Here is a 27,655-nt window from a genome sequence, read left to right as displayed (position 1 = left end):
CCGACACACACACACACACACACACACAGCACACATGCACACACACACACCCCGCTGAGTGTGGCATGGAGAAAAGCTCGCTCTATCAACCCATAAACGCCAAGGCCTTATGAGTTATTCTTTAAATAAACAGCTGCCATTAACGCCGGCCTATTATCCCAGTGATGAATGCTAATGGACCTTCCCGCTCGGCGTCGGACGCGCGCGCGCACACACACACACACACACACACACGCACACACACTCACAAACACACATTTGGATCTGGCTGAGTGCCTCTCCACTGTAGGCCGATTATCCGGCAGCTCTGATGAGGGACCGGAGGCCGTTATTATGAACTGTACCAGAGGCGGGACTGACACGAGCTGTCAATCATACACAGCTTGAAAACCCAATGAAAATGGCTCGCATGGGGGGAGACTGTGATGTTGGCACGGTAACGGAGAAATTCAAAATCCGAGATGCCCACAGGCAGAGATAGACAATCAGACACGTTATTATACATATTGATCATTACCTTTTGTATTGTATAGTACATGTTTCAAAATCATGAATCATCTAATATGCTTTGTGTTTCTGTTTGATTATTATGTATACTGCTTTGGCAATTCTTCTGATAAACACCAATAAAGAATTGAAGAGGAGAGAGAAAGAGAGAGACAGAAAGAGGAACGCAGTTACATAACCGGAGAGCTGGAGAGTCGATCCGGCTCTCATCAGACGTCTCTGATCGGGCCTCCGACCGTCCGACCGCCTCCCTCGCTCTTTGTTGTCTAAATGAGACACCTTGTCTGGCGCTTTGTAAGTGAAAACAAAGTGGCGCGGCGCCCGGCTGACTCATTGGCCCGCCGCGTCGAGAGGAGAGAGAGAGAGAGAGAGAGAGAGAGAGATAGGCGAGTCCGTTCAGCTCGAAGCCGGACGAAGACGGCGTGAGCGCACTTCATCCCCTTTCATATCCCCGCACGAAAGATCTCTCCAACCGAGGTTGCCGTTGCTGAATTGAATTCCTCAACAAAATATCTTTCTCCCGCTCCATCCCTCTTTAACTCTCTCTCTTCTTGTCGAAATAAATGTTTTAGAATTTGAATTCCCTCTTTCTCTCTCTCTCTCTCTCTCTCTCTCTCTCTCATCTCATCTCATTCAAAATCAAGCAGTCCTGGCTGAGGGCGTGCATTGTCGTTAGAGAGGCCATCTTGCATTGAGGAGTATTTACATTCTCCAGTGTGTTTGAATTCTCTCTCTCTCTCTCTCTCTCTCTCTCTCTCTCTCTCTCTCTCTCTTTTTTTTTTTTCTCTCTCTCTCTCAAGGCATAAGTTGACACAGTAAAGGAAAGTTTTATTGTGAGTTTCCCATCATGGACCTGGGCCAATGGGATGAGATAATACCACTTGCTTCCAATGCAAATCGACTTGTTTTGCTTTAATTTTCTCGAATGAAATTATATTATCGTGATACTGGCGGAGTGATCTGCCTTACTTCAGGATGTTGACCCTTGTTTCTTGGAAATTCTTCAAACAAGTGTAACTGCATTGGAAAAAAAAGTAAAAATGAACTCACCCCACTGGCAGGACTTTTCACTTGTTTCAAGCAAAATAGGATTTTAAGACCGGATGCAACTACAAACATCTTCTCAGATTCAAGGTTTCAAGGGAGGGTCTTTGGCCTAAAAAAAAGAAATTGTTTGAGATCCTTCGGGACCCCTTGGGCTACGTGACTCCGCACGAAAGTTAGCATTTAGCTCTTTTGAATCGGCGATGGCGAGTGAAGTCAGTCCTCTTCTCCTGGCTGGCCTGTTGGTACAGTCTACAGACCCCGAGGCGTGCTGCGGGCAGCGTCAGAGCAGCCGAGCGCGGAGAGAAAACACAGCAACAATCCCCGAACTCCCCCTGACTGACACGCTCTCTCTTTCTGTCTCTCTCTCTCCCCGTCTCTCTCTCTTTCTGCCTCTACCCGTCTCTCCGAACGGCTTCGTAACAGGTGAATCGCCGTCTCCGTTTGTGTTTGTGTGTGCGTGTGCGTGCGCCGTGTCCGATGAATCTGGAGGGATGTTTGATGAAGAGCGGGTCAAGGGGGTTGGTGGGGAAAAAAAAGGGCGATCCGCATTCCAGAGCGGTGCAGTCAGTCCCGCCGCGGCGTCCTGCGTCTGCAGAGAGGGACCTTGCACTCGTCCGGGACTTCCCTCCTAATTCACCATGAAACACACACCGGAAAGTCAGCTGGCTCCAAAACACTAACAGATGAAAGGGGCTTGTGTGTGTGTGTGTGTGTGTGTTTGGTCCAGAGAAAAAAGATGTGTATGCGTACAGATGCATGGGCAGACATTTAAAGTGTTGCCCAGTGGGCCCGGCCAGTAGGTGCTGCTGTGTATTCAACTTTGGCTCCGAGCACACAGCAGTGCCCAGAAACAAAACACATGTTTCTCTCCTATTTTCACCTCCTGTTTAGCATTATCTCTCTCTGTCTCTTTCTCGCTCTCTCACTGCAAAAAAAGATCCACATTAACAAGTCACTGAAATCTGCTATTGAGCCTTAAAATCTTTAGTTTTTCTTAAAACAAGCAAAAGCAAATGTGCCAGAGGGGTGAATTAATTCCACTTGTTTCCAATGCAAATCGACTTGTTGCAGGAATTTTCTCCAGTCAAGTGTGATACCAGCAGAGTGATCTTGCTCATTCTGCCTTGTTTCAACATATTGACTAGAAGACTACTGAAACAAGTGGATCTGAACTGGACAAAAAGTAGAATTATCTCACCTCATTGGTAGAGTCTTTCATTCGTTTTAAGAAAAATAAGATTTGAAGACTGAATCTGAGACTACAGGACTTAAGATGGACATTTTTTGTAGTGTATCGTCATATAGTGGAGCCTATTTTTTTCCTCCTCTCTGTGTTTGCCGGCTGTGTAAACGGCCACTCAGCAGAGACAGTCCAGTCCAGCTGAGGACCTCAGAGAGAACAATGTAGCCCTGAGCCTCACAATGGCCTCTCCTCACTTAATTAGCCGCCGCCGCCGAACCGCTGCGGGCGCGCTGCAGCCCGTGACCGAACAGAACAGGCTTAGTTTGTACCTATTCTTTCAAGGCTAGCCTTGTTAGTTAAGCTTCAGTTAATACCGGTCACACATTTATTATGGGTTTTTTCCACCCCTACGTGGGCTCGGGCATTCGGCTTTAGCACTGTGCCGCCTGGAAGCGCTTGTTGATCGAACCAACCTATTGTTTGTGGGTGAGATGAACACGCTATTCCCACTATTTTTATTGCTATTATTATTATTCATGTCCAAAACCTTGGACACTAACCTACTTGTACTCTACTTTCATCTATCCAACTTTCAAATGTTCATGTATTTCAAGAGATATGTGGATGTATTCAACTTTTTGATACTCTTTATACGTAAAATATTTAACTTTTACTCATATTTTTTCCCATTGACATGAATGGATGAATAGTGACATCCGGTGATTAAAATGTAGACATTAAAAAGGTGAACTCATGCTCATGAATTCAACTTTTGAGTGGGTGTTTTAGTCTAAGAGACTGTCCCTGCTGAACTGAATCCCTACCAGCTCCACTTGTTACTGTGCTGCAGCAGAGCCTGACCTCTGACCTCCCTGTGGACAGGAGGCAAGAGCAAAGAGGATTTCCCTACAGGGATCAACAAAGTATCGTATTATTCTGATTGTTATTAACCTTTCAAGCTTTAGCAAACACACTCCCAGCTTCTCTCAGCTGCAGTGGCGCGCGCACTTTCTCCGGCAAATGTACTTTTCCAGTTTACCTTGACGCCCGGGGGTTATTTACAACCATCGTCCTCGCAAACAAACTGCCTCCTCCACTCTCTGTGCTTCACTTGCCTGCCCCCCCCCCCCCCCCCCCCCCCCCCCCCCGCCCCCGCACAACCTACCAACTCGCCCACGCACTGAGGTGAACGAGAGAACCGTTGTGTGCGAGGAGACACGCTGAGTGAGTGTGTGTGACCTTGGCAGCCAGAGGTTTGCTTTTCGCAGCCGCTGGCGCAGGACTCGTCATTCTTTACGCAGACAGCCGAGCCGTCCCTCCGTCCCTCTGTCACCTCCACTGCTGCACCCTCAGGGCTCCTCCACCTCTCCCTCTGCCCTCCCCTCCAGCCAAATGCCCTCTACCCTCCCGGCCTCCATCTCCTGCCCTGCTTCCACCTGTTTTCTCTCCCTCTCAACCCCCTCTGTCTCTCTGCTTATCTCTTCCCTCTCCCCCTCCCTCCCTACCCACATCTAACCTCTTCTTTTGCAGCATTACTGTCATATCTGTCATGTCATACCCTATGTTGATTAAAGTAATAATACGTGACATTCTCATATAAATAAATGTCTGTTTTGCTACTCTTTGTCGCCGATTGACACAATAGTAATTCAAGCTGTACCCAGTGTATGAAAGCTTTTTCATTTGCTGTGCTAAACAGCGGTGTCCGGTAGGTCTTTCCTGGCTCACAGAAAGTGATGCGTTTTATTTTTATGGCAGCAGGAACTGTGCTTTGTTTGGAATAAAACAAAAGAACTGGGCAGTTAGCATGAGCAGCGATATCCACCATGGCTGAACAGACAAAGAAAAGAGAAACTCAAACTGCATCGACAGAAAATCCAAGGAGAAAGACGTCACAGTGCTGGACACACTGTTTGATTGACAGGTGATCTCTGGGAAGAGCAGTGCAGAAACACCACAGCAGAGCACTGAGCAACAAAGATGGAGACAAATCAAAACAACAAGGATTTTGCAGATTGCTCCTTTAGGTGAATCGGCCCTCATCACAGGGCTGGATGGGAGATGGAGGAAAATATTATGAGAGAGATACATATGAGCGTATATATAAGAGCAGGAGGCAGGGGATTGGAAATGCAGCAGATACATTGCGTTGCAATGAAGGTGTGGCATGCATTGGATTTATTCTACTTATATGTTGCTATGTGACACGTGTAAACTAAAACAAATGCCTGCTACCTCTCCGTGAAGTTTTGGTTGTTGAGCACGTTTCGTCGGGGAATCCGAGTTGCAGCGAACGTTTATGTTGTAATATTAAAATAAATAACCCCGTCTAAACAGTTTCACCTCAATATGTTTGAGCCGCCAGAACTTTGTGTGGAATTCTGCACACAGCCTGCAGCAACAGAAATGCATTACAGATTAAGTGTGATCCCGTCCACAGGTGTGTGTGTGTGTGTTTGTGTGTGTGCGTGCATGAGTGTTATTTGACAGCGTGCACCAACCACTTTAGCTGATTCATTCCACAGCAGGGAAAATAGATTATAATTAGTAATTATGAAAATAATGCTATTTAACAACTCATTATTATCCTCTGACATCTTTGTCAGACAAAAACGGTGGTGATCATCTCTGAGTCTGTACGTGTGTGTGTGTGTGTGTGTGTGTGTGTGTGTGTATGATTCCTATTGAGACCATGAAAGTAAACTATCCACCATCTTTTTTTGCCAAGAAGAAGCTTTCCTCACATTGGCTTTCTGCGTCTATTAGCATTCTGAATGGCTCCCCTTTCACCTTCACACACACACACACACACACACACACACACACACACACACACACACACAGGGAGAGACAGAGAATGAGAATGACAGAGATAAGTGCCTAACAATTCAGAACAACTTTCACAACTAAATCCCAAACACATAACGCAGCAGACAAATGTAGTTCCCAAGGACAGAGTGTGAAAAGGCCTTCAGCAGGGGACTGGAACAAAGACCAAACCAATTTTCTTGTTTTTTCTGTATTGGGAATCAACCAGTTTCGAACAAAAAACAAAAACAACAGTTATTGTGTCTTTCTCAGATGTTCCACTCCAGGTTTTCTTGTCACGTCGCCGTTTTCTTCCCCCCTCGAAACTAGATCCCTCTTGTTTGCTCTCGCTCTTCTTCTTTGTTGAAAGTTGTGCACGTCGCGTCTCTCCTCTTATCTCGTTTGAACAGGAGAAGAAGTGGCAGACATTTTTTTGGGAGTAGCCGACGCTCCTCTCTATCAGTTATACTGTAGCTGGAACTCATTTAACCTGACTTGCTCTGCATGCTGTGTGTGTGTGTGTGTGTGTGTGTGTGTGTGTTAGAGACAGACAGTGGCAGTTCAGATTAGGGTTTGACCGATCTGGGTTTTTGAAGGCCGATACTGATAGTTACCTCAACCAGGTTATGTTTTTGTCAGTTAGTTAGTTTGTGTGTGTGGGTGTCAGCAGCATATCTCAAAAATGTATGAATAGATATCCATGAAATTCCAGAAAATTAGAGGTATTCCCTCTGAACTGTATTCTTGTCAGGGTGGAAAAGCCTCTGAAACAGCATTCAGGCCATGTATTCTGCCCCCTGCTGGTTGATTTCTGTCGCGACTGCCGATGTAGATAAAGTTTTCAATTCAAAGCGGCACTCCGTTTTGTCAGGAGAAAAGATGGGGGAAAGATGTGCGGGGACATCCATGACCATCGCCGTTGTTTGTGGCCTTGAAAAAGTACATTGAAAATGAAGTTGTTGTGTACAATATTCAACCATTATGAGAGAAGTATGTTGCTTTTGAGAGTTTTTACTTTAACTTTTTAGTTACCAAGCCATGCTGTCTTCATTCTAAGCTAGTAGTTAGCATTGTTGTTGCACTAGCTACTAAGTGCATCTTACCTCAGCTGTACTACTTACCTTGATATATCTCCTGTAGTGACTATTGATAGTATTCCCATGATGTCACATGCATTCCCTACCAATATGGCGCTTTACAATACACACAGCTCATTGGCTGTGTTTGTCATTTGATTGTAATCACCTGTCAATTGATTACAATCACCTGTTATTTTCCTACCAAGATGGCCGTGTGGTGATGGAGCAGAATACTATGGATAAAGAAAGACTACATTATATACTTAACTGTAGCTACACTTACCTGCTGTGAAGACTGTTCACAGCACTGTGTCATTTGTGTTGCATTGACATTGGCGCTAAACTTAAATGATCTGTATCAATTATTGCACATGGCATTTTATAGTGAATTGGCAGTAATTCAGTGTCATTGCTATACTCATACCTTGTAGGCTATATGTTGATACACACTGTTATCAGAATGATTTGATTTATTTATGTACCTTTTATCTACAGTTTTACATGGCTTCCATTCAAATATGTGAAGTCAACTCCGGTCTTCATCACTTTATTGAGAGAGTACTACTACTAATGCATACTTATGTGAAATCTGATCCAAATGTCTCATTAGAATAAATTCAAGGGCTTCCCATAGACAACTAGTGTAGTATTGATCAAGTATATAGTACAATAAATCACGTAATCTAATATGTAATCAAACAAACGACTTTCGATCATTTACAGTCATATCCATATCAGAGGTGGATGCCCTAACTGGACCATATTCGATTTGTAATAAAAGGTGAATATTGGCTATATATATCGGTGAAGCGATATATATCGGTCTAACTCTAGTTCCAAAAGCAAATCTACTTGTCAGTGTCCTTCCTTATTGTGCTGAAGCTGTCATCCTGACTCCTCTGTTTCTCTACAGTCAGGTCATTAGTAGTCATTGAGCTGTGGGTGCTCTCTCTCTCTCTCTCTCTCTCTCTCTATCTCTCTCTCTGTCTATTTCTCGCTTCAAAGTTTGCACTCGTCCTGCGTGTTTCCTCTCCTCTCAGCTCTCCCTCTCTCTCTCTCTCTCTCTCTCTCTCCGTGGTTAATTACCACTCAGATGTCGTTCCCTCTCCTCCGTTCACCCCATCACAGCGAACAGCCCTTCAGCAAGGCTGCCTGAGCTCCGGTTGTAAACACATCACCTCAAGACTTTTTGACAGGCAAACTTTTTTTCATTTCGCTTTTTTTCCCTCCCTCAGTCGGCACTTCAAAGCGCCGAAGACGGGAGGATGAACTGGAATAAGGTTTTCTGGGGACAGGTGGGAAACGTGTTTACTCACTTCTCTCATCTCTCCTTGCGTATTCCTCTTTCTTTCCCTCTTATCTGTCCATATCCACGGTAACCCTACAGTACTGGGGCAGATATTCCTTTCTGCGCGGCTGGCTGTGAACGTGTTAATTCCTGATTAGAGTTCACGCGCTCGCCTTCTCCGATTTGCTCCGTGGAGTGAGAAATCACTTTCTCGATGAGAATAATTGAACACGGGCAGGGGGGGTGCCAGCTCATTACCCACAAATCACAGGGAGCAGGGGCACCTTAGCTGAAGACAATAATGACTTCGGGGAATAAAAGCGGGGCCCCCAGCATGGAGCCGAACCGGCACGGGCAGCGCAGAACAAAGCCGGGAGAGGAGGACACACACACTCATTTCTTAAGGCGGAATCATTTTTTTGCCATTATCTTTCTGCAAAAAAAAAATAGATTTTTGCTTTGATCAGTGGGAGTAGTGGGGAGTGAGTGTTCGTCGGTCGATATTCAGACGAGGCTTGGCCGTGTGGGAAGTGAAGGGCGTTTCACAATGGAGCCGACCTCGCCCCGGCCCACTTTGGGCTGTTAACAGGCGGCGAGAATTAGCTTCGCTCCAGCAAGAAGCTCCTACACCACTGCGTCAGGCAAAGTCCACACATCTAGGACAAAGAAGACAGCTTCCTTAAATGGTGTTGGTGTGGTAGTGGTGGTGGTGGTGGTGGTGGGGGGGGCGTTAAGTAGATTTTAGCTTTCTCTTTCTCCCACCATCAACACCGGAACCTGACTCTGAAAAGGCGAAAAAAAAATAAAAGAAAGACACAAATAATCAAATACATGAGAGGCTAATAAGACTATATTCTGCCACACCTATTAGGCTAAATGGCTAAGCGCTGTTTATTCCCCACTGAGGCACCGGTGATGGACTTTGGTGATTGACAGTATCCGATTTCCCACTGCGAGAAGTAATTCGCTCCTATTTATTTGATTTCTCTCGCTCTCTGTGTCCCGCTCTCCTTTTTTTTTTTTTTTATATGCCGCACATTTCCACTCTCCGCCCAAGCGCCAAATGAGTCCACTCTGGCACAATGAGGTCCATTGTCACAATGGGCTTTTCTCACTGTTTTATAGGCCCCATTAGGGGGGCCAATGCTTTTAAGTTGCTGTAGGAATGTAATAAGGCCCCGGCCGACAGTAAACATCCACATCTCGGGGCCGGAGAGAAACACGAGACGGACTGCTTCAGCATTTCGGCCAAAGAGACCCATTTCATTTGCATCGCTCGCAGAACAAAAGCGGTCACAGTTGGATGCGAGTGGAGGGGAATGGGATGGTTTTATTTCAGAGCCAGGGAGATGGAGGAAGAGAAAGCCTTGAAGGAGGGAGAGTGAGGAGGAGAGAAGGGGTAGCTAGCCACTCGGTTCTTTCTCCTTTCTCCTACACAGATGTAGCCATGGTAGCCGGCCACTTTGTACTGCATTACTGAAAGGTATTGTTTGGATCATTTCAAATATTGCTCTCTCTATATCTATTTTGGGCTGCAATTCAGTCTTACATTCAGTCTTACATCAGTCTTACATTTTAACATTTGGTAGAGAAAAGGCTACAGCAGCCAATAAAGAATACATGCAAGGACAGGACAGATGCGACTGCGTGTGTTCTGGGTTAAGAGACAATGTTGTAACTGAAAAGTCACACGTTTGATCCCTGCAACACCCAGTGTGTGCTGACTCAAAATGTAAATAACGTCACCTAGCAAAGTAAAGATGCATGACGGGAGACTCCTGCAAATACGGGCCACCGCTGTAGACTTGAATTCAGGTGAAGTCGCCATTCTCAAGCCCGACTCCCGGAGCTGTTTATACCACATGCTATAATGCCATCTGCCAGTGTGCTGCCTATTCACAGGTGACCTTTCCAACGTGGGCAATCACATCAGCACAATGCAATCCTCAAGTGTCTCAAGGCTGGGTGCCCACGTTGACTTTGGAATAGCCCAGATAGCGTTAATAGTCTCATTCTGGCAAGGAGCGCCATTGGAATGGGCTGAGCTTCTCCCCACGGAGCAGTTTTCCATTGGAATTTTCGCCTCTTTATGCTCTAGGTATACGGGCCATGGGAGCTGTTGTGTAGAATAGCACCCCTGCTGAGCTCCATCACAACGCACTCCCATATTCCCACATGCATTCATGATTTCCACCGGAACCACGCTGACAGCCTTTTCCATTTAGATAACGGCGAAGCGGAGAGCTATGTGTGTGTGTGTGTTGGTTTGCATGTTGGTGTTTGTGTCTCAGTGTGTGTGTGTGTATGTGCGGCTGGGGGAGGGGATGTGAATCCTACTGATGTTTTTGTGTGATTTGGCTGAAAATGCAAACAGGTACCTTGATATGCAGGTATCCCTTTGGGTCCCTTGTGTGTAAACCTGTGTGTGCCGGGTGTGTGTGAGAAACCCACTGCACACGCGTTCATGGTGTTTACAAGCTGCAAGTTGACAATCGACTCTTGCGATCTTCCTTGTTTCTTGTGACACTTTGATGATTTCCTCATCCTTTTATCTCGGCGGCGGCGACCGCATCGTTCAATCGGCAGACAAATCAAATCAGACATGCTCATCGTATTTAGCGGGTAAAAATTATCTTAAGCTCTACATATCACGTTCCTATGATTGTATTGATATCCTGTCTAATCCTGGTTGCACTCAGGGCCATATCACACTCAATAAAATAAAATGACTTATCGCGTTATGTATGAATAGCAATATTAAATAAAATATCGACAAGGATGCTCCCTATTCTTGATAATGGAGCCTAACTCAAACAGCCCGCCCCTCCATCCTTCTATCCCCCTTCTCTCCCTCCCTCCTCTTGCCCCCCCCACCCACCCACCCCCCATCTCCCTGGGTCCAGCAGATTGCCGTGGCTATGCCAGGGTCTACTGGGACCTCTCTTCATTACTGGCCCTCTACAGGCCCCTCATCTCCACTCGGCCTTCTTCATTTAGCCCCGGCTGAGAGCGAGGACTCGGCCAAATGGCTTTCTGTCCCCCCCAACTCCCTCCCTCGCCCAGAATCGCAGCCTCCAATTAAAACTAAATGGAAAGAGCGCCCCCCATCCCCCCACTCCATCCCGCTCCACGACGCTCCCCCGACACTCCAGACGAAGCCCCACCCCCCCCCCATCCCCCCACCCTCTTGCTCAGACAAGGCAGCAAACAATGGCTAATCTGTGGAATAGACCGCTCGCCCCCCCTAATGACTCGCTGCAGTGTGTACCGGAGCTTTGCCGTCCGCTAAATTATTCATAGTCCAACATCGGTCCTCTTCATTCCCTCTTCTTCCTCTTCTTCATTCCTTCATACCTATTCAGTGTGTTTAGGTTTGAGGTCGCGACCTGCCGAAGCGTCCTATAGAAGGATAATGAAGACCGGCGATTGGGATTCTTGTGCAGAAGAATGAATCCACACCTCTCTTTCCAGTGCTGTCGCTTTTACTTGCTGATGCAACGTTTGCATTGAAGTCGCTGTTGTATAGTTCAGATCACAATTTGGCAACGCTAATCACGCAGGGTGTGTAGTTTCTTGGCAGCCACTGTGCCACTCAATAAGTCAGTGTGATTCTGACTCATTTAATTGCAAGAACGGGCACTAAAAGTAAAAAAAAAAAAGAGGAAATGTATTTAATTACAATCCAGATCTCAACCGCGGGTGCTCTCATTGAAATTCAAACAGCCGCTATTATTTCGGCGGGGGTAACATTCGCTCACTGACCTTCACAGTTTGAAAGATGGATTAAACGTTCTGAGCAGTGGAAAGCAGACTGTCCTCCCACTTAATAAGCTCAAAATGATGATTAATCTGTGAAAAGCACCGCGGAGCTCCTTTAATACATGGGTAAAGACCCGGGATTCAGCCGGGACCGTCCCCCCGGCGGGGCTGCGCACTCAACCCCGGGATTATCTGGCGAGATTCACCTCCCCCTCACCTCAGACAGGTGCCTGAAAAGTCATAATATCCCTTTTGAACTATTTATTTTCAACGCATCAAAAACTCTAAATCCGCTCTAAACACCCCTTTGAAGTGCCATTCGAATGCAAAACGCGGTGCACCTTGGAACTCTTTGAAAACACTCCTACTGTATCCCAATGACATTATTCACGGAGCGCATAAGAGTAAGAAGCGCTCTGGACAAAAGCCGGTGGCGATAACTCAATTCTCGGTAATTCCTAACCGTTTGAACCTCCGGCTCTCCGGCGCAGGAGCGGCCTGCTCCTGTTGCGGCCGTTATTGATGAGGTTTGGAAAAAGTCTCGGGCCTCTCCGTCCGCTTTGGGCTTTTGTTATTGACCCGGTGATTGATTTAAGCCCTCATAATTAGCCGGCCTAATTTAATTAAAGTGCAATTTAACGATACAGTGGGCAGACCAAAGGCAGCTGTGTCATTGATAGATCAGCCCGGCGCTGATATGAAACAGGCGCTGGCAGATGATGTATTCCACACACAGCAGGTCTCCCATTGACAGAGAGAGGGAGAGAGGGAGACGGAGGAAGAGACAAAGACGGGGAGAGAGACAAAGAGAGAGATGGAGAGAAGTGGAGTGAGAGAGACCTTTGTTTTTCCGAATGTCAGCCTGCAAACACTCCTGTCCGTCTGTCACCCCCCCACCCCACCCCACCCCACCCCCCCCCCCCCACTCCATTCTGATGTGGACAAATGCAACCTCACATCTCTGATCTAATTTGCTTAACAGCATTAAAAAACCTGCCTGTCGCCCTAATTTGCTTCAAGTAAATCCACGTCATAGCCCAAACTTTTATGAGCCATTAGCCATGTCTTTAAAAAAAACAAAACAAAGAGAGACAGATTTAAAATGCCGAGTGGCTCTGTTGATTAAAGAGAGGAGTGGGGTGAAGCCGTATTAAACTTGGCCCACTGGGAGTACAATACACCGTGCAAGCTAATCTCACTGGCAGGAAAATATCTAATTAAGTATATCTGGATGAATAGATATTTCGCTTCTCCTATAGGACTACAGCTAGAGATTCTCTATCTTGCCTATAATGACATCATCAGCACTCTTGACCCCCTTCCCTGCCGCATCTTCTTATTATCAGTCGGATGTGAGAGCATCCTGAGATTGTTTTGTTGTTTTGTTTTTTTGTCAGCAATGCCAAACGTTACAGTGTGCCAAAAAAATAAATAAATAAATAAATGGTTGTGTCCTAACTCTCTGAACCTAGCGCCGCATCACATATTCCGCTCTGTCTCCTCCTTATCAAAAGGAATAGTACATCTAATCTGGAGCAGGGAAGGAGCGCGCTCTCCTTTGAACGGAGCTGCGGTGCCGGAGCCCATGGGTGCCGGGTGTGAAATATGAAAGACAACACATGTCCTCATCAGAGGGACGGGCGCCGCCTCGGCTTCTCCCCTTGGCACGCAGACACAGGGCTGTAGCATCGTAACCTCTCTCTCTCTCTCTCTCTCTCTCTCTCTCTCTCCCTCTCATACTACACACACACACACACACAAAGTGAGAGACGACAGATACCAGGGTCACATCACTTTCATTATCTGCCAGGCTTCTTCCAGCTCTGCTATTTCTAGTCCAACAGGGAGCTAAGAGTTTGCCAAACCAGATACACACTCACTGAAAAAAGGCCCTATAGTACAGTAGATACTGAACTGTATATTTGTCCATTTCACCTTCAGTGAATCATCAAATGCTGCGTATTGAAACGATCATTAGCTGAAATCATCACAATCCCTAAGATAATAACGAAATAAATGAAGAAAATAAGAAAGCATGCCAAGATTGAATGGCGTCCATCTCCCATCCGACAACCACTAAGTGCCATTGAGGGAAATCACGGAGGGGATGAAGGATGTCATGATGACCCTTTCATCATCCGCTAACCAGGTTAACTCGGCGCCCTGCCCTTTTTAGCGTCCCGCTATCCGCGGCATAAATGTAAATAAGTGTCTCATCATCCCAGTTACCGTGACGTATTGGCTGCTTTAATGGGGACGTGATGGCGGTGGGAGTCCGATGACCTCCGGCGGAGAGGGAAGGGTTAAGGACGGCGACGGCGGAGAGGGTGGGCGGGCGCAGCAGTCACGTCCAATCTAATCACGATGCCCATTTTGGGGCTTAATTCGGCCCTAATGGCACTTTCCTCCGAGGGGCCGGATGTGAGGGATAAAAGACCTTCTGTAACATGGAGATGAATCCATGTGAGGCCTGCTCTGACCCAGCTATGACCAGGTCGCCTTACTTACTTCAGAGGCAGTGAACGCCCGTGAAAATGGGCTTTAGTTCATGGCTTCAGTCTTCCAAGATGTGGTGTCCGTCAGCCACAAACCTACTTTGAAGCACACGAGTTGTGATCATCTGTTGTTGTTCAAATTTAGGGGGAAAATCTTTTTGTCTAAGGCCATAAACTTCCCTTTCATGGCGGATTGAAAACAGAGAGATTCTGGCTCTGGTGGAGGTGGAAAACTATCGATAATTGCTCAGTGAGGTCAAAGGAACTTTAATAGGACTATTAGGAGTTATTACCGGCTGCTTGTCTCTGTATGTCAATGCCGCCGCGCAACGCGACGGCGCTGCAAAGTCCTGTTCGGTCTTGTCTGTTGTACAGTTTTTACTCGAGCCGCATTAACTCCAAGTAATGAGGGTGCAATTACGGCTCCTTAACCTTTTTTTTGCGAGGGAGAGGAAAGCCTCCGCCTCCTCCGCTGGGTTTTTTTAAAGTCCGCCTCGCACCTCCGCTCGCCGAAAACAGACTCTTTTCACACGCCGGCGCCGTTTGTTACCTTTGGCTGGTTTTAACGTTTCCGTAAAGGGCGTATGTCACCTCGCACAATTAATGTTCCATATTTTTAGACGGCTAAATTGAGAGGGGTTAGGGGGGAGGGGAGGGGGGGGGGGGGGCAGCCTTTGTAAATATTTCAACAGCCATTTTGCTAAATTGCTTGTTTCCTTTATGTTTGCTGCGGCGTTCTTGCCACTTTGTCCCGTTTTGGACATTTCTATATCCTGTTCTGTGGGCTCCATTGTTCTGCTCATGCACAGACGCTCCATTGTAAGAGAGAGCGTGTGACATTGTCTGACAGCGAGGCATGTTCCACGCATTAAGCTGTCACACAGATGTGGACCCTGGCCCTAAAGGAGGGGTGGTGGCCAGAAACACACCATCCACCGCGACCTTTGACCCTGTCCTTGTTAAGCCCTCGAAACGGACGATGGGCTCAGGAGGGAGCGCATGCCCCCACCCCCAACCCCCCACAACCCCCCAACCACTACATGTTCCACTCGCCCGCGGCTAATGGCATGACACACACTCCGAGCTGCACACACACACACACACATACAGTAGGTCTCCTTTAGGACAGTGGTTGATGGAGGATGACAGCTCCTCAACACGCACCCTTAGTCCCCACCCTCGAGCAGTGGGCTTCAATATGTATTAGTGTGCGTGTGTGTGTGTGTGTGTGTACAGAGGTCTCCTCCCTGACCAGGCAGCTGCTCCCTCCCTCCTCTCTCCTTGTCTTCCACACCCCATCCTCTCCCCCCGTGGAAGGAAACAGGACTCTGCACTTTACAGGTCTCTGTACAGGTCTCTCTCTCTCTCTCTCTCTCTCTCTATCCCTCTCTCTCTCTCTCTCTCTCTCATATCAGCCTCAATAATCTAATGCAGCGGCTGTCTGATGGCCAAGCCTCTAACCCCATTTTTGCTTCCTATTATTGTCGAAGAGGCTGGTTGATTTTGGCCCTGGACCAGGACCTCCTTTCGCTTATGCACTGAGAAATTGGCTCCCAGGACTACTCCATGAGAGAGCGAGAGAGAGAGAGAGAGAGAGAGAGAGAGAGAGATAAAGAGAGAGAGAGAAATGAGGTGCCAGGGAGAGTTGAAAAGCCTTGTTGCGTCTCCACTTCACCGGTTACCAAGGGATCAACAGGGTGCTAAAAGCACTCGGGGGAGTGTCTAGAGAGGGAGAAAGGAGAGATTCAGAATGATGGAGAGACTTAAAAACACAGAGAGAGAGAGAGAGATCATTCGGGTGCCAAAGCTCTCAGGGCGAGGGGAGGAAAGAGAGAGAAAAAGAGGGGGAGAGAGAGAGAGAGGCAGATGTCTGTTAAGCCAGTGTCTCTCCTCTGCTGTCAGTCAGTGCTTAGTGCTGCCACTGACACGGGGACAGGCAGTAAGTGGGTTGGCAGTGAATATAAAGGGGGTTGGCTTCCTCCTCTGCCCCTGGTGACAAGGAGAGACTGACCTGTGCCTTACTGACTCACTGCTCAGTCACTAGGGGAAGAAGTCACTAGCTATCCTTGGGGACTACACTGCAAAAAAACACCCATTTAGTCTCATATTCAGTCTTAACAGTGCTATATGTGTAGCATTTTAACATCAATAAATCATTACCACATTCATTTGAAGACATTAGTATAATTACCATAAACAAACAAAACCGTCACCGAGAAGATTGCCAGCCTCTACATTCTTTTTTATGCATTGTGCTGGATTGGGTCGGATTGCATTGGGAAATCTGCGGTTATTGCTTTACAGCACAATGGGAGATCGCTTTATGGCACAAAAGAGGAAGAGGGCCGAACGGAGCAAGTAGAAACATCCTTTTTGCAACAAGAAGCAACAGGGTTTATGGGAAATGTGGTCTTAATTTTGAGAAACACTAGTGCTAACAATATGGAGGCTACCAATCGTCTCGGTCATGGTTACATGTGTTTATGGTAATTATACCGAGGCTGTGCTGTTTAAAAGTGCTACATGTATCATAAACCTTTCACAATGCACTCATTTTGTTAAAAATCTTGCCACTGGAGTGAGATAATTCCACTTTTTTTCCCAATGCGGTTTCAATTGTTAGAGAACTTTCCTTGGAACAAGTGCCAATATCTGAAGCAAGACAGCATGAGATCCACATCAAAAGTATCAAGAAAATCACTTGATCCAGGAAAGTTCTTGATGTTCGTGTTGATTTGCAGTGGAAACATTAGCAGATTTTCCCACTTGTTTTTAAGAAAAGCAAGATTTTAATACTGTTAAGACTGATTTTAAGACAAAGTGCTACTTTCCTCCCCCTCTGTTCTCTTTTTCTGTCTCTCAATTTCCATATAAGCCTCTATCTTTCTCCCTCTTTCTCTGTATCTTTAGTTTTCAACTCTTTTTCTCCTTTCCTCTTGTCTTTCCTCCAGTGCCAACTCACCCTGCTTTGCTCACTTCACACAGTTTCTATCATTTCTTTTTTATCACCGATCTCCTCTATTTTTTTTTTCTTTTCTTTTCCACATTCATACTCAGCCTTTTCACACCATGTGTCTACAATGTACCTGAATCGAAATATCACCGTACTCTGGTGCTGCTCTAATATGCATGCGTGTCATTTTTTGGGCAATTTTTCCCCTTCACATTCACACACACACACACACACACACACACACACACAGCCTGCTCGCATTACTCTGTGGGCCTGGCTCAACAGAAAGACCTCTGTGCTCTGACAGGCACTAATCGCAGATATCTTCCCTTTTTGTAACCTTTCTCTAGCTCCCATCACACCGCCTCCTCTCTCTCTAGCTCAGAGGTTCCCAAACTGGGGGGCGCACCCCCTAGGGGGGGAACAGAGGAACTACAGGGGGGGGGCGCGACATAATACCCCCCTCACATTGCGTTCACATTGCGGAGCGGTTTCCGCTCAAAACGCCATCATTTCCTATGGAAGGGATTGATTTTATTTATTCTTTTCAGTAAAACAAACTGAACAACTGAGAGTTTATATATCATAGTGCAGTTAATTCACAACTAAAACGGTAGGCTGCGGCAAACCACTGCTCTAGCTGTTCTTCTCTGCGCAGAAAGATACTAAAAGGGAGAGAGAGAGAGATGCAGTCACGCCACAACCACTTGTCACCCGGCAAACTAAAAGCCGGGAGATTGCCGTTATTGAAGTTAATTACTTGTCAGCGTCTGTGATGATATGTATGTGAATCGGCTCGCCTCTCCATTCGCTCAATTGTCTAAGGAGACGAGTGACGCGGTCCAGCACCGCCGCCTCACTCCCGTTTCAGTCCCTATATTTATACTTATTTGTTTGTCAGATTTCACATGCCCGCCCCACTGCACGCCCTCCCACCAAGGCATCTTTATTTAAGGATTCCCACGGGTGGCCGGGTCTCTTTGGAAGAGTTTGCACACGGCATATTAAAATCCAGCCCAACCCCACCTTGGGGGTTTTCATAAAAGGCTTTGTGAATAACGGGCCCCGCGAGGCACCGCTGGGACCTCGGCTGACACGTAATTAAAGGCGGGGGTTGACTGCTTGACTTGACTCATTTTCATACAGAGGGGAGGCAGACAGGTAGGGCGAGTCGGGGGTCTCCTAAGGTACGCCGCTGATGAAATTTTCATACCCCCCCAACCCATAAATAAATAGGGGGTCTCTGAGTCACTCCGCGTGTCGCCAAAGATTCCCCGGCTTCTGAAAAGGGGCTGAATCTATTTCCATACAGAAGCCAGAAAGCCACAAGGCCTATTTGGATGTGCTTGACATTTTAGAAAGAGAGAGAGAAAGAGGAAGGTGAGGGGGGGGGGCGAGGTGGCGGGCGTAGAAATAGCAGCGGCTAACAAAGCGTTTCGGCAGACCATTCGAGGAGAGGGTGCTCTATGACTGGGTGCACGCACACACACACACACACACACACACACACACACAGAATAGCATTTACCCACAGCTGTCTGGAATACAATCACTGGAGCAAAAAGTAGAATTTCCTTCTCCCTTTATAATGAAGAAACTATGATGCTTACTGTGGGTGTCAGCTGTGGATGAACCTTCCCAGCTGACTGGCATTGCTTGTTAGCTGCCCGTTAGATATCCTGCAGCTCTATTATTATGTACAGTGCATACCAACGCTATATGAATAAGTCTTCAACAGATGATGATGAGTTGAAAATGAACCCTTAATACTGTTATTAAATATGTCTCCTTCCTGTTCTAAGTGCAGCATATCATCACCACATGCCCGATGCTCGATCCCCATAAACCGAGCCCAGCTAAAGGTTCCATCCCCCGTTAAAGAGAGCATGAAGCTGTCCCGTCTCGTCCGAGAGGCTAGTTAAGTCCTCAGACGTCTGGCCTGTCGGTTAAAAAGCCACCGCCTCCCGGCCCCCTCTGCTGTCTAATGGCCCTGGAGGATGAAATGAAATGAAGAGAGAGTGAGAGGAACAAATGACAGCGGGCACGACCACTTTCTTTCACTCTAAACCCGATCACATTACCGCAAGACCCGGCGGTGTGGCCACGCCCCCCCCTAGGCCCAGACCCGATTGATTGAGCAGGAACAATCGATCAGGGCCTCTTTGTCACTGCTGTCGCTGAGGTTTTTGGGCTGGGTCGGGATGTCTCTGCAGCAGAAGCAGAAGCACCGCGGTCTGTCCCGCACCGAAAGTCCCTTTTGATTTAGAATAGAGGCCATTACTCCTTCCTGCAGGTAATTGGATTAAAAGCCAGAGGAGAGAGAGAGAGAGAGGCAGGAGAGCAGGAGATGCAAGCACAGCCAGATAGAAATAATGACAGGCAAGAGTGTGGGTCTCTCGGTTTGCCATCGCGGCCATTTGATGATTTACCCTCTGTCTTCTTCTGTGCTTTTTCTTTCTTTCTTCGCAGGAGGAGGAGGAGGAAGAGGAGCGGAGGAGAGAAGAAGGGAGAAATGGACGGATAGAGCCAGTAGGGAGGGCCGACTCCTCAGTGGAACATTCTCCTGTGTTAAGTATAGAGTGAGTGAACAACCACCACCCCCCCCCTTCCCCCTGCACCATGTAGGAATGGAACCATCCAGCGTTGTCCATTTAATTCCAATTATGCTGCATTGAATATGTGATGTTTTGATGTACTACAATAATACCAGAGAGGTTAACTATTGCCAATATGCCATCACACGACAAACATATCAGCGTATAACGACAACACAAAGCCCAACGCATGCATCCATCGCACGCATCTAGCATCAACGGTCACTCTCCTTCATTTGTCTCCCCGCACCGTCACGTCTTTATCTACACAAATGAACCCCCTCCTCCTCCTCCTCCTCTTCCTCCTCCTCTTCCCCCCTTCCTCGCACATTTTTTCAATTAATCTGTTCTCTCTTAGCGACAGGATCTGATCTTAATCACTTAATTGGAGTCTCCATTTGGGTCCCTAATCGACCCCGGGGTCCGCGGGCCTGACTTTGTAATGGATGACTCCGCATTAGACCACGCGATCCAGCCTCCACCAAGGGCCTCGGATCCTGCAACCCCCCCAACCCGCCCCACCTCCCCCCCCACCCCAACAAACTGTCATCCACCTGTCATGTTAGACTGTGTCGCCTTTTGTATCCTGCTTTTCTGCGTTTTTTCCTTTTCGTTCCTGTTATTTTTTATTCATGCATGTCTCCCTCCCTCCTCCTCCTCCTTCTCCTCCTCCTCCTCTTCCTCTCGGTCTCATCCATCATCGTCCTGCAGTGGCATGCTCAAGCCGGTCGAGGTGTCCAACGAAGGAGGGCCCCTGGGGATCCACGTAGTGCCTTTCAGTTCGCTGGATGTCAGGTAAAAAAAAGAAAAGAAACCAAAAAACACCCGAGAATCAATGCAGCCGTATGGAGAGTGGCTAGTTAGTGTCTTCGTCCCAATATGTCTCCTGCATCCTTTGGTTTCGAAGCCCTGTGGATGTTGCTTTCTTCTCGTACTCACTCCTCACTTCACTTGTTTCTCTTTTCTCTCTCTCTCTCTCTCTCTCTCTGTCTCTCTCTCCACTCTGTTCTTTCTTATTCTCCTCTTTGTACGTGTCGCTCAAGGCTATCTTTTTCACTGACTCTGATTCTCTCGGCCCTCTTTACTCCTCATCATTCTCCTGTTTTTTTTTGTGATTCTCGCTGCTGAAACACCACACCCGTATAGCCAGCGCCGCTCATATCCCACAGCTCAGACGCCCCCGGTGGGAAGGAGCGCAGATGAAAGTGTCTTTTTGCTCTTGACTGCGTGGTTTTTCTAGGTCTTGTTATGCTTCTCTTTTATTCCAACCTGTGTCCTCAGACATAATAGGGTCTTGAAGGTGACTGAAACTGCCTCCCTTTGCCTAATTTCAACCGACGAGCGGTGTCGATGACAAGGGACATCGCAGTTTATGGTTATTCGGGGAAAAAATAAAGGACAGAGGAAGCGGCCAAATGTAATCAAACTAAAAGCTCGCGGGTAACGCAGGGCCCCCGGTATACGCCAAGGGACTGGCACGCCACCAAGGTCGGATGAATGCGGCTACTCAGCGAAGGGGAAGAGGGAAGGGGAAGGAGGTGAAAAGACGGGCAGAGGAGACGTAATGGGATGACATGCGAGGGCGACGGGACGGCCGTCATTGAAGATCGCTACGTGTCATTTCTTTGGGACACTAATCCCATCGCTGTTTATAAGGAAGTGTTGGGTAACTATATTTAGCTTTGACCTCAAGTGATTGACTCCCTCAGCCGCTGTGACACTTTGACTCAAAGGGGGGGAAAATAATGATTCACGATGAGTCGCACCAAACAAACTAAAGATTGGATTGAATCACTGTGTTTTTCAAATCCATCAGCATTCCCACAAAGCCAAACGGCATCTTGCCACATACAGTACTGTAATGCTGCACGGCCACTAAATTCCATCTCCATCAGCTAAGATCGACACTAATAGCTATCAGAGCCTTCAATTAGCCCCAGACATGATAAGACTGAGCGTCTGGCAAGTCGGATGACGCTAATGGCCTGGCCCAGCTCTTTCCTGTGCGCTGTATGCTAGGACAGGAGGCATTAGACTCAGCGGGCTGTCATTAGTGTCTAGACCAGGGCCATAGGGGTCAGGCAGCCAGCAAGCCCAGACAGCGAACAAAGGAACTGCAGGCACTGCAATGTCCACTGCTGGCATTCTGCTCCACTGCGCCGACATCAAGTTAGATACAAGCAGGAGGAGAGACAGCCGGAGAAGAGAGCTTAGAGACTCTGTCACTCCTGCCTGTCTCTCACACACACGGAGACACACACACACACACACACACACACGCGCATACATACATACAAACACATGCATATGCGTACCTGCAAACACGCATACACACAAGCGCAGTGTGTGAGCAGTGTGGAGCTACCTTGAGTACTGCGTGCCCGCACACAGACACATACATACGGTATGCATTCATGTACCAAACACACACACACAAACACATGGGCATGGAAACACACATACATACATGCACAGAGTTTGTGAGCAGTGCTATGTGCACACACACACACACGCTCCTCTTTGGTTAATGAACTGCTCATTCCATGACCAGTTTGAACTGTAAACAAACAACAGACATAATTGCTGTGCATAAATGGATCCTGATTGCATTACAGTATTATTTAATTAAAGGCAGTAGATGAGAGCAGGTGGCCTCCTTCAAACCATTTCTCAGCAGTAGAGTCCACTCCGATGGTGCCTCTTGTGTTCTAGGAAAACTGAGACATTTTAGTGAGGCTGATTTTTGTCCAGTATCTGCCAATAATGTCTACTAGCTATTCACTACTTGTGCTCATATCCAGCACCTCATGAATTCACTGGCTCGGAGCCTTCGAGAACGCCATTTCGATTTTACTTTAGCTCCCCTGATTTCCCCAAGTAACTGATAAGTATCTACGAAAAAACCCCATCAGCAAGATGGGAAGGAATTGAGAGGGTGGCAGTGCATTACAGTCATCACAATAATAGCGCTTTTAAGAAATCATCATCTTCTTGAAATCTCTAAGAGACGGCGCTTTATCCCTAATCGTCACCGCCGCTGCTTTGAATACTGATCGGGGATCAACTGAAGCTCCATCGAAGGCCTTTATCCACTGTCTCGGGGTCCGCCTCCAGATCAGAAGTCATTAGACTTTGTCCGAGCCGTAATCTTCATGCACAATACTTTGTTTTCAAGCTGTCAACACTTATGGAGATAAAGCACAATCATGTCCGGTTCCACACTGCCCGCAATTACTCTCTGTCGAACATACTTAAGCTGACCTGGCAAGGCCGGCTCAGACACCGAGAGCGAGAGAAAGGCCTTTTGTGTTCTTTAATTCCAACTTAGTGCTGAGCCATTTGCCCCCATTGAGGAGCCGAGATGAGTCGGCGGTGTGAGCGTGGAGGTCCACATTATGCAGCCAATTAGACCAGCGATCTGAGAGTGGCCCTATTTGGCTGAAATGCTAAACAGCTCTGTGAATCTGCCCTTGGTGTTTGCAGAAAACAGAGTCACACTGTTAATTTGCTTTTGTGTATGTATTCAGCGAAATGATGGGAAGTAACTGGAAATTGCGTGCAACAGGCAGCTTATGTCCTTGCTGCTGATAAAGTACCAATTGCAGTGTAATTTGATCCGTGACGTCCGTCTCCGCGCGGCTTCTCGCTCGTATTTGCTCTGATGCGTTTCATCATTTTTATTATTTCCCCGAAAGTCGGCCTCAAAACTTTCCTGCCGGTTTATGCGAGGACACCAAACGTCTGCACTCGCTCAGTCTACCTGCTACCTCAGGCATCCGGCGCCTTAGAGACGGATGGAGTTTGTAGTTGTGCTGTGCGAGCGCGCATCAGATCTCTTTGCATGCGGTTATCCTCGGGGCCTAGCTAAAGCCCCAAGGAGCTCTCTGATGTATTTATTTAGAGGAGGGAGGGGCGGGGGGGGCGGCATTTGAAGGTAAAGGTTGCCTTTTTTTTGAAGGGATTGCTGAGATGGCATTGCCGCGGAACCGTTTGGGTATTTATTACAGCGCTGCCGGCGCTCGTCTTAAGCCCCGGCGAAGGCAACTGCAATGTCTGCTCTGAAGCCATAAGATGATCACTTAGCTGAAGGTCTGGATTACCTCAGCCGGCCGGCCCTGTCATTCTCACAGACCTGTCCACAGACAGACAGACAGACAGACAGACAGACAGAGAGGGAGACAGAAAGATAGGCAGCGGCTTAATATTTAGTTAGCAACACAGTGCTTCTCCGGGCCACGGGAAGAAAGCAGTTCTTTATCTGAGCTTAAAGTTTGGCAAGTTAACTTTTGGTGACAGTGGGGTAGCAGTTCCCTTAAAGGACTACACTGACTTTTTGGGAGTTTGGCATCCCGTCACCCAATATCTGACGAGAGGATTGGCACCGAAATTATCTCTGTGTCTCTGGCAGATAGCTCCGTGCATTCTCTAATGCCTTAGCATACAGTATGTTCAGTAACTTTAGGCGAATGGCATTATCCGAAAAGTGAGAAATTGAGAACTTGTAGCAACTCTAACACTGGATGGGTAGTTATTTTAATGAAACATCTAAACCTAGCTGCCAGGCCTCTGTAGGGGATTGGTAAAATAGACATGAAATTCAACAAAAAGAATGCAATTCCAATGGCAGGAGATCTCTTTTCCTGCGAGAGTTGGAGCACAACTTGTTTTGTTTACACAGGAATTGAGCAAAGTTAGCCAGTGAGATTTTGCAATTGAGATTTTGTTGTCAGAAGTTATCAATCTACAGACAAAGAATAAAAACCAATACCAACGTTGGATTACTAAAAGGTTTATCTTCATACTTTGGATAATGCTTATCACCTACAATTATCATACTGTATGCTGAAGTGTTCTGAACTATCTACTGGAGACACAGAGGTGATTTTGTTGCCAATCCCCTCATCACATATTGGGTAAGGTGACTAATGTGTCAAACTACCAAAAAGTTGGTGTAGTCCTTTAATTCTAATTATTTCACTCAGTGTTGTCTTTAACACTCACTTTAACCCCTTCCTCCTCCTGTTACCTTCTTTTCTAGACTTTCATGGACCGTCTTTACCTTTTGAATGTAAGGATGCAGGGAACAAGACTCATGTGATTGTGTGTTAATGTGTGTGTGTGTGTGTGTAGTATGAGTGGTACGGTGTGAATGTAAATTATGTGTTTTATGTGTAACCTGCTGTGTGACCCTTTCCAGGACTCTGGGCTTGCTTGTGAAGCGTCTGGAGCGCGGGGGCAAAGCCGAGCAGGAGGGCCTTTTCCAGGAGAACGACTGTATCGTCAAGATTAATAAGGGAGACATACGCAACCTGCGGTTCGAACAGTAAGCTCCCTCCGGTGATGCTTCTATCCTATCAGTTCTTACGTAACGTCCTCATTTCCACGCTAGAATATTTGACACTGCATCGATGACTTGCATTCTGTAAATTCCGTCACAGTTCCTACTGCCAGCAATTTCTCAGATGATTTCGATATCTCCTCCTCTTGCCAGCTGCGGGGAATATTATGCTGCATATGCCGTCCCTTCATATACACAAGCTCAGACACACATTATCCTCCAGAACAACTTCCCCCAGCAGTCGTCCAGTGTGTGGACGTCAAGCGCGGTGACAGTAAACAGTGTTGCAGTTGATAAGTGGAGCCCAAACTGCGGGGAGACGTGACACCCACGCGTCCGCACAGTAAAATAGAAATATGACCGGCGCGCTGGCCTTCCTGTAATAGTTCTCCCTGACCTGCAGTCCTTCACCGCTGCGTCGCTCTCTGATCCAAAACCGCCGACGCGCCTCTCTCGATTCATTTCTATCGATTCATCGCTCCCCTTCATTTCCTAAAGTGGAATGAAGATATAAGCCAGGGACTTTTCCCCCCATTTACCCAAAGCCACTCTTCCTCTCTCTCTCTCTCTCTCTCTCTCTCTCTCTCTCTCTCTCTCTCTCTCTCTCACACACACACACACACATAAGCCTGACCACGTGCACGCTCGCCACAGATGCTTGCACATGCGCGGAAACACACACACACCATGACACCGAGCTATAAAGTCTTATCTACACCCTTGTGTGTGTGCCAGGGATGAGAAATAGATTGCTTCTCCTCCAGGCTGGGGTCTGGAGGCAGCGTACTGGAGGTGGACTGCTAGGCGCTCTCCCTTATCATCCACTCCTCCACAGGAAGAAATAGCCTGGGTTGCTGCTAACGAAGGCCCAGCCTACGGTCATACTGGGCTGGACGTAGTCGTCTAGATCCACTGGGCTTACAGCCACCCTGCTGGATGAGTGGCAGAAGCATATAGACAGTAACTAAGTCTGGAACCCTTTTGCGTTCAAAAGTACAGTCAGACGCTACCCAATTTTTGCCTTTCAATGGCATAGATAAATACAAAGCACGCCAAACACATTCTGACCAACTTTGGCGAAGATAACAAAGGCTTCCCTTCAGCATGTAAAACTATCACCTCGCCACATTATGCTAATGTGTTCATCAGCCTTTGCAGAGCCACTGAGGTGTTAGATTTTTTTGTAAAATGATGCTATTGTCATTAGTAAACATCCCAGCTTCCTTCCAAGCCTCTTCTACTGTGAAAGAGGCTTACAAACCAAATCCACGAGGGAGTGATGTTTTGTAGCGTTCTGCAACACACACACACACTCCTCACCGGCATCCAAATGCATGCGATGACTGTGATTCCGCATGAAAATAAGGGGGTGAAGGAACTCAACTTTCCTCCCCCCCCCGCTCTCTCGTCTCCTTCTTTCCCCTCTCCTCTTGATTGTGTGCCGCGCAGAGCGTCAATTTAAAGTGATAGTCTAATCTCCTTGGATTGTTTTGCATGGGTAAATATTTTGAGGCGCTTAATCTAACTGAATGTAATGATGCATTGATGGGGTAATTTATTATTCAATCAGGCCCGCGTGGTGGCTGATTACTGGAGTGATGGCGCTGTATATGTGCGCGCACACACACACACACACTTACTCAGTCATCACCCCACAGAGCATCTGTGTGAGTGATTTTTTCGTAAATTACCATAAGAATAACGACGGGAGAGACCGAATCCCATAGAAGTGCCTCGGCGTGGCGTATATATACCTCTGTGACACCGCTCCAGTGAAGTGCTGTGTATTGTGGCGGATGCAGCTTAGCGGTTGTCAATAAGTCATTTGGATAGGATCAGCGTGGTATCGCCGGCTTGGTAATGGGAGTCTGGGAACAGGAGGTGGGATTGTTGGAATCCAGAACCCCGCCGCGCCCGTGGCCCCTCATCCCCTCATGCGGCGGTGCGGCTCGCTCCGGGCCAGCCTATCTATATGCTAAGTGCGGCCGGCGAAACCAGACTAAACAATTCTCGTTGCCTGGGAATGATGTCGAGCTCTTGTCTCGGCTTATTTGGACCCGAAACTGGTGCGAGACTCGCTGTGTGTTTTGGCTTTTTTTTTTCCCTTTTCCAGCGTTAAGAAATGAAGTGTCTGTCTGCTTACTTTGGAACCTCGTTGTCTGGAAAGCCTCCCTGCTGCATGATTCATCGTCTCTGTTCTGATTGTCTAGTCGACTCATGTCCAGTCATCTCTTACCACACACACACACACACATACACTTCACTATCCTGTAGATAGATACTCCATATACATTTCACTGGCATACTCTAACAAAATACAGAAAGTCTCGCCACTGACTCACCATTTCCCATCCTTATCCCTATCTCTCTCTCCCTCCTTGATGCTGGTAATAATAGATAATGTAATTTCTGTCCTTTACCGCTCTGCTGTGATTAGTCCTGCGATTAGCCATGTTCACCTCCTCAACTCCCTCTCTCCTCTCAACATACTTCATAGCCTCCCGTATCCTCCTATATCTGCCGCGCTATGATCGTACATTATTGTACTTCTATCTCTTATCGCGTTCAAGCTAATTCATTTCTGTCCGCGTGACCTCCACCCCC

The 27,655-nt window shown here is 47.2% G+C and overlaps 1 protein-coding gene across 1 annotated transcript in view; it reads left to right on the top strand.

Moving 5' to 3' along the window:
• Positions 1-27,655, top strand: part of LOC139909750 (partitioning defective 3 homolog) — a 352,335-nt gene that overhangs the window by 153,519 nt on the left and 171,161 nt on the right. The window contains exons 6-8 of the mRNA XM_078291260.1: positions 19,589-19,698; positions 20,425-20,508; positions 24,911-25,036. Coding sequence (XP_078147386.1) covers positions 19,589-19,698; positions 20,425-20,508; positions 24,911-25,036 — 320 coding nt within the window. The remainder of the gene's footprint in view (positions 1-19,588; positions 19,699-20,424; positions 20,509-24,910; positions 25,037-27,655) is intronic.

Source organism: Centroberyx gerrardi, chromosome 22 (genome assembly GCF_048128805.1).
Source record: "Centroberyx gerrardi isolate f3 chromosome 22, fCenGer3.hap1.cur.20231027, whole genome shotgun sequence".
Classification (NCBI taxonomy): domain Eukaryota; kingdom Metazoa; phylum Chordata; class Actinopteri; order Beryciformes; family Berycidae; genus Centroberyx; species Centroberyx gerrardi.
Note: the sequence above shows the minus strand (reverse complement) of the source record. Positions and strands in the feature narration are given on the sequence as shown.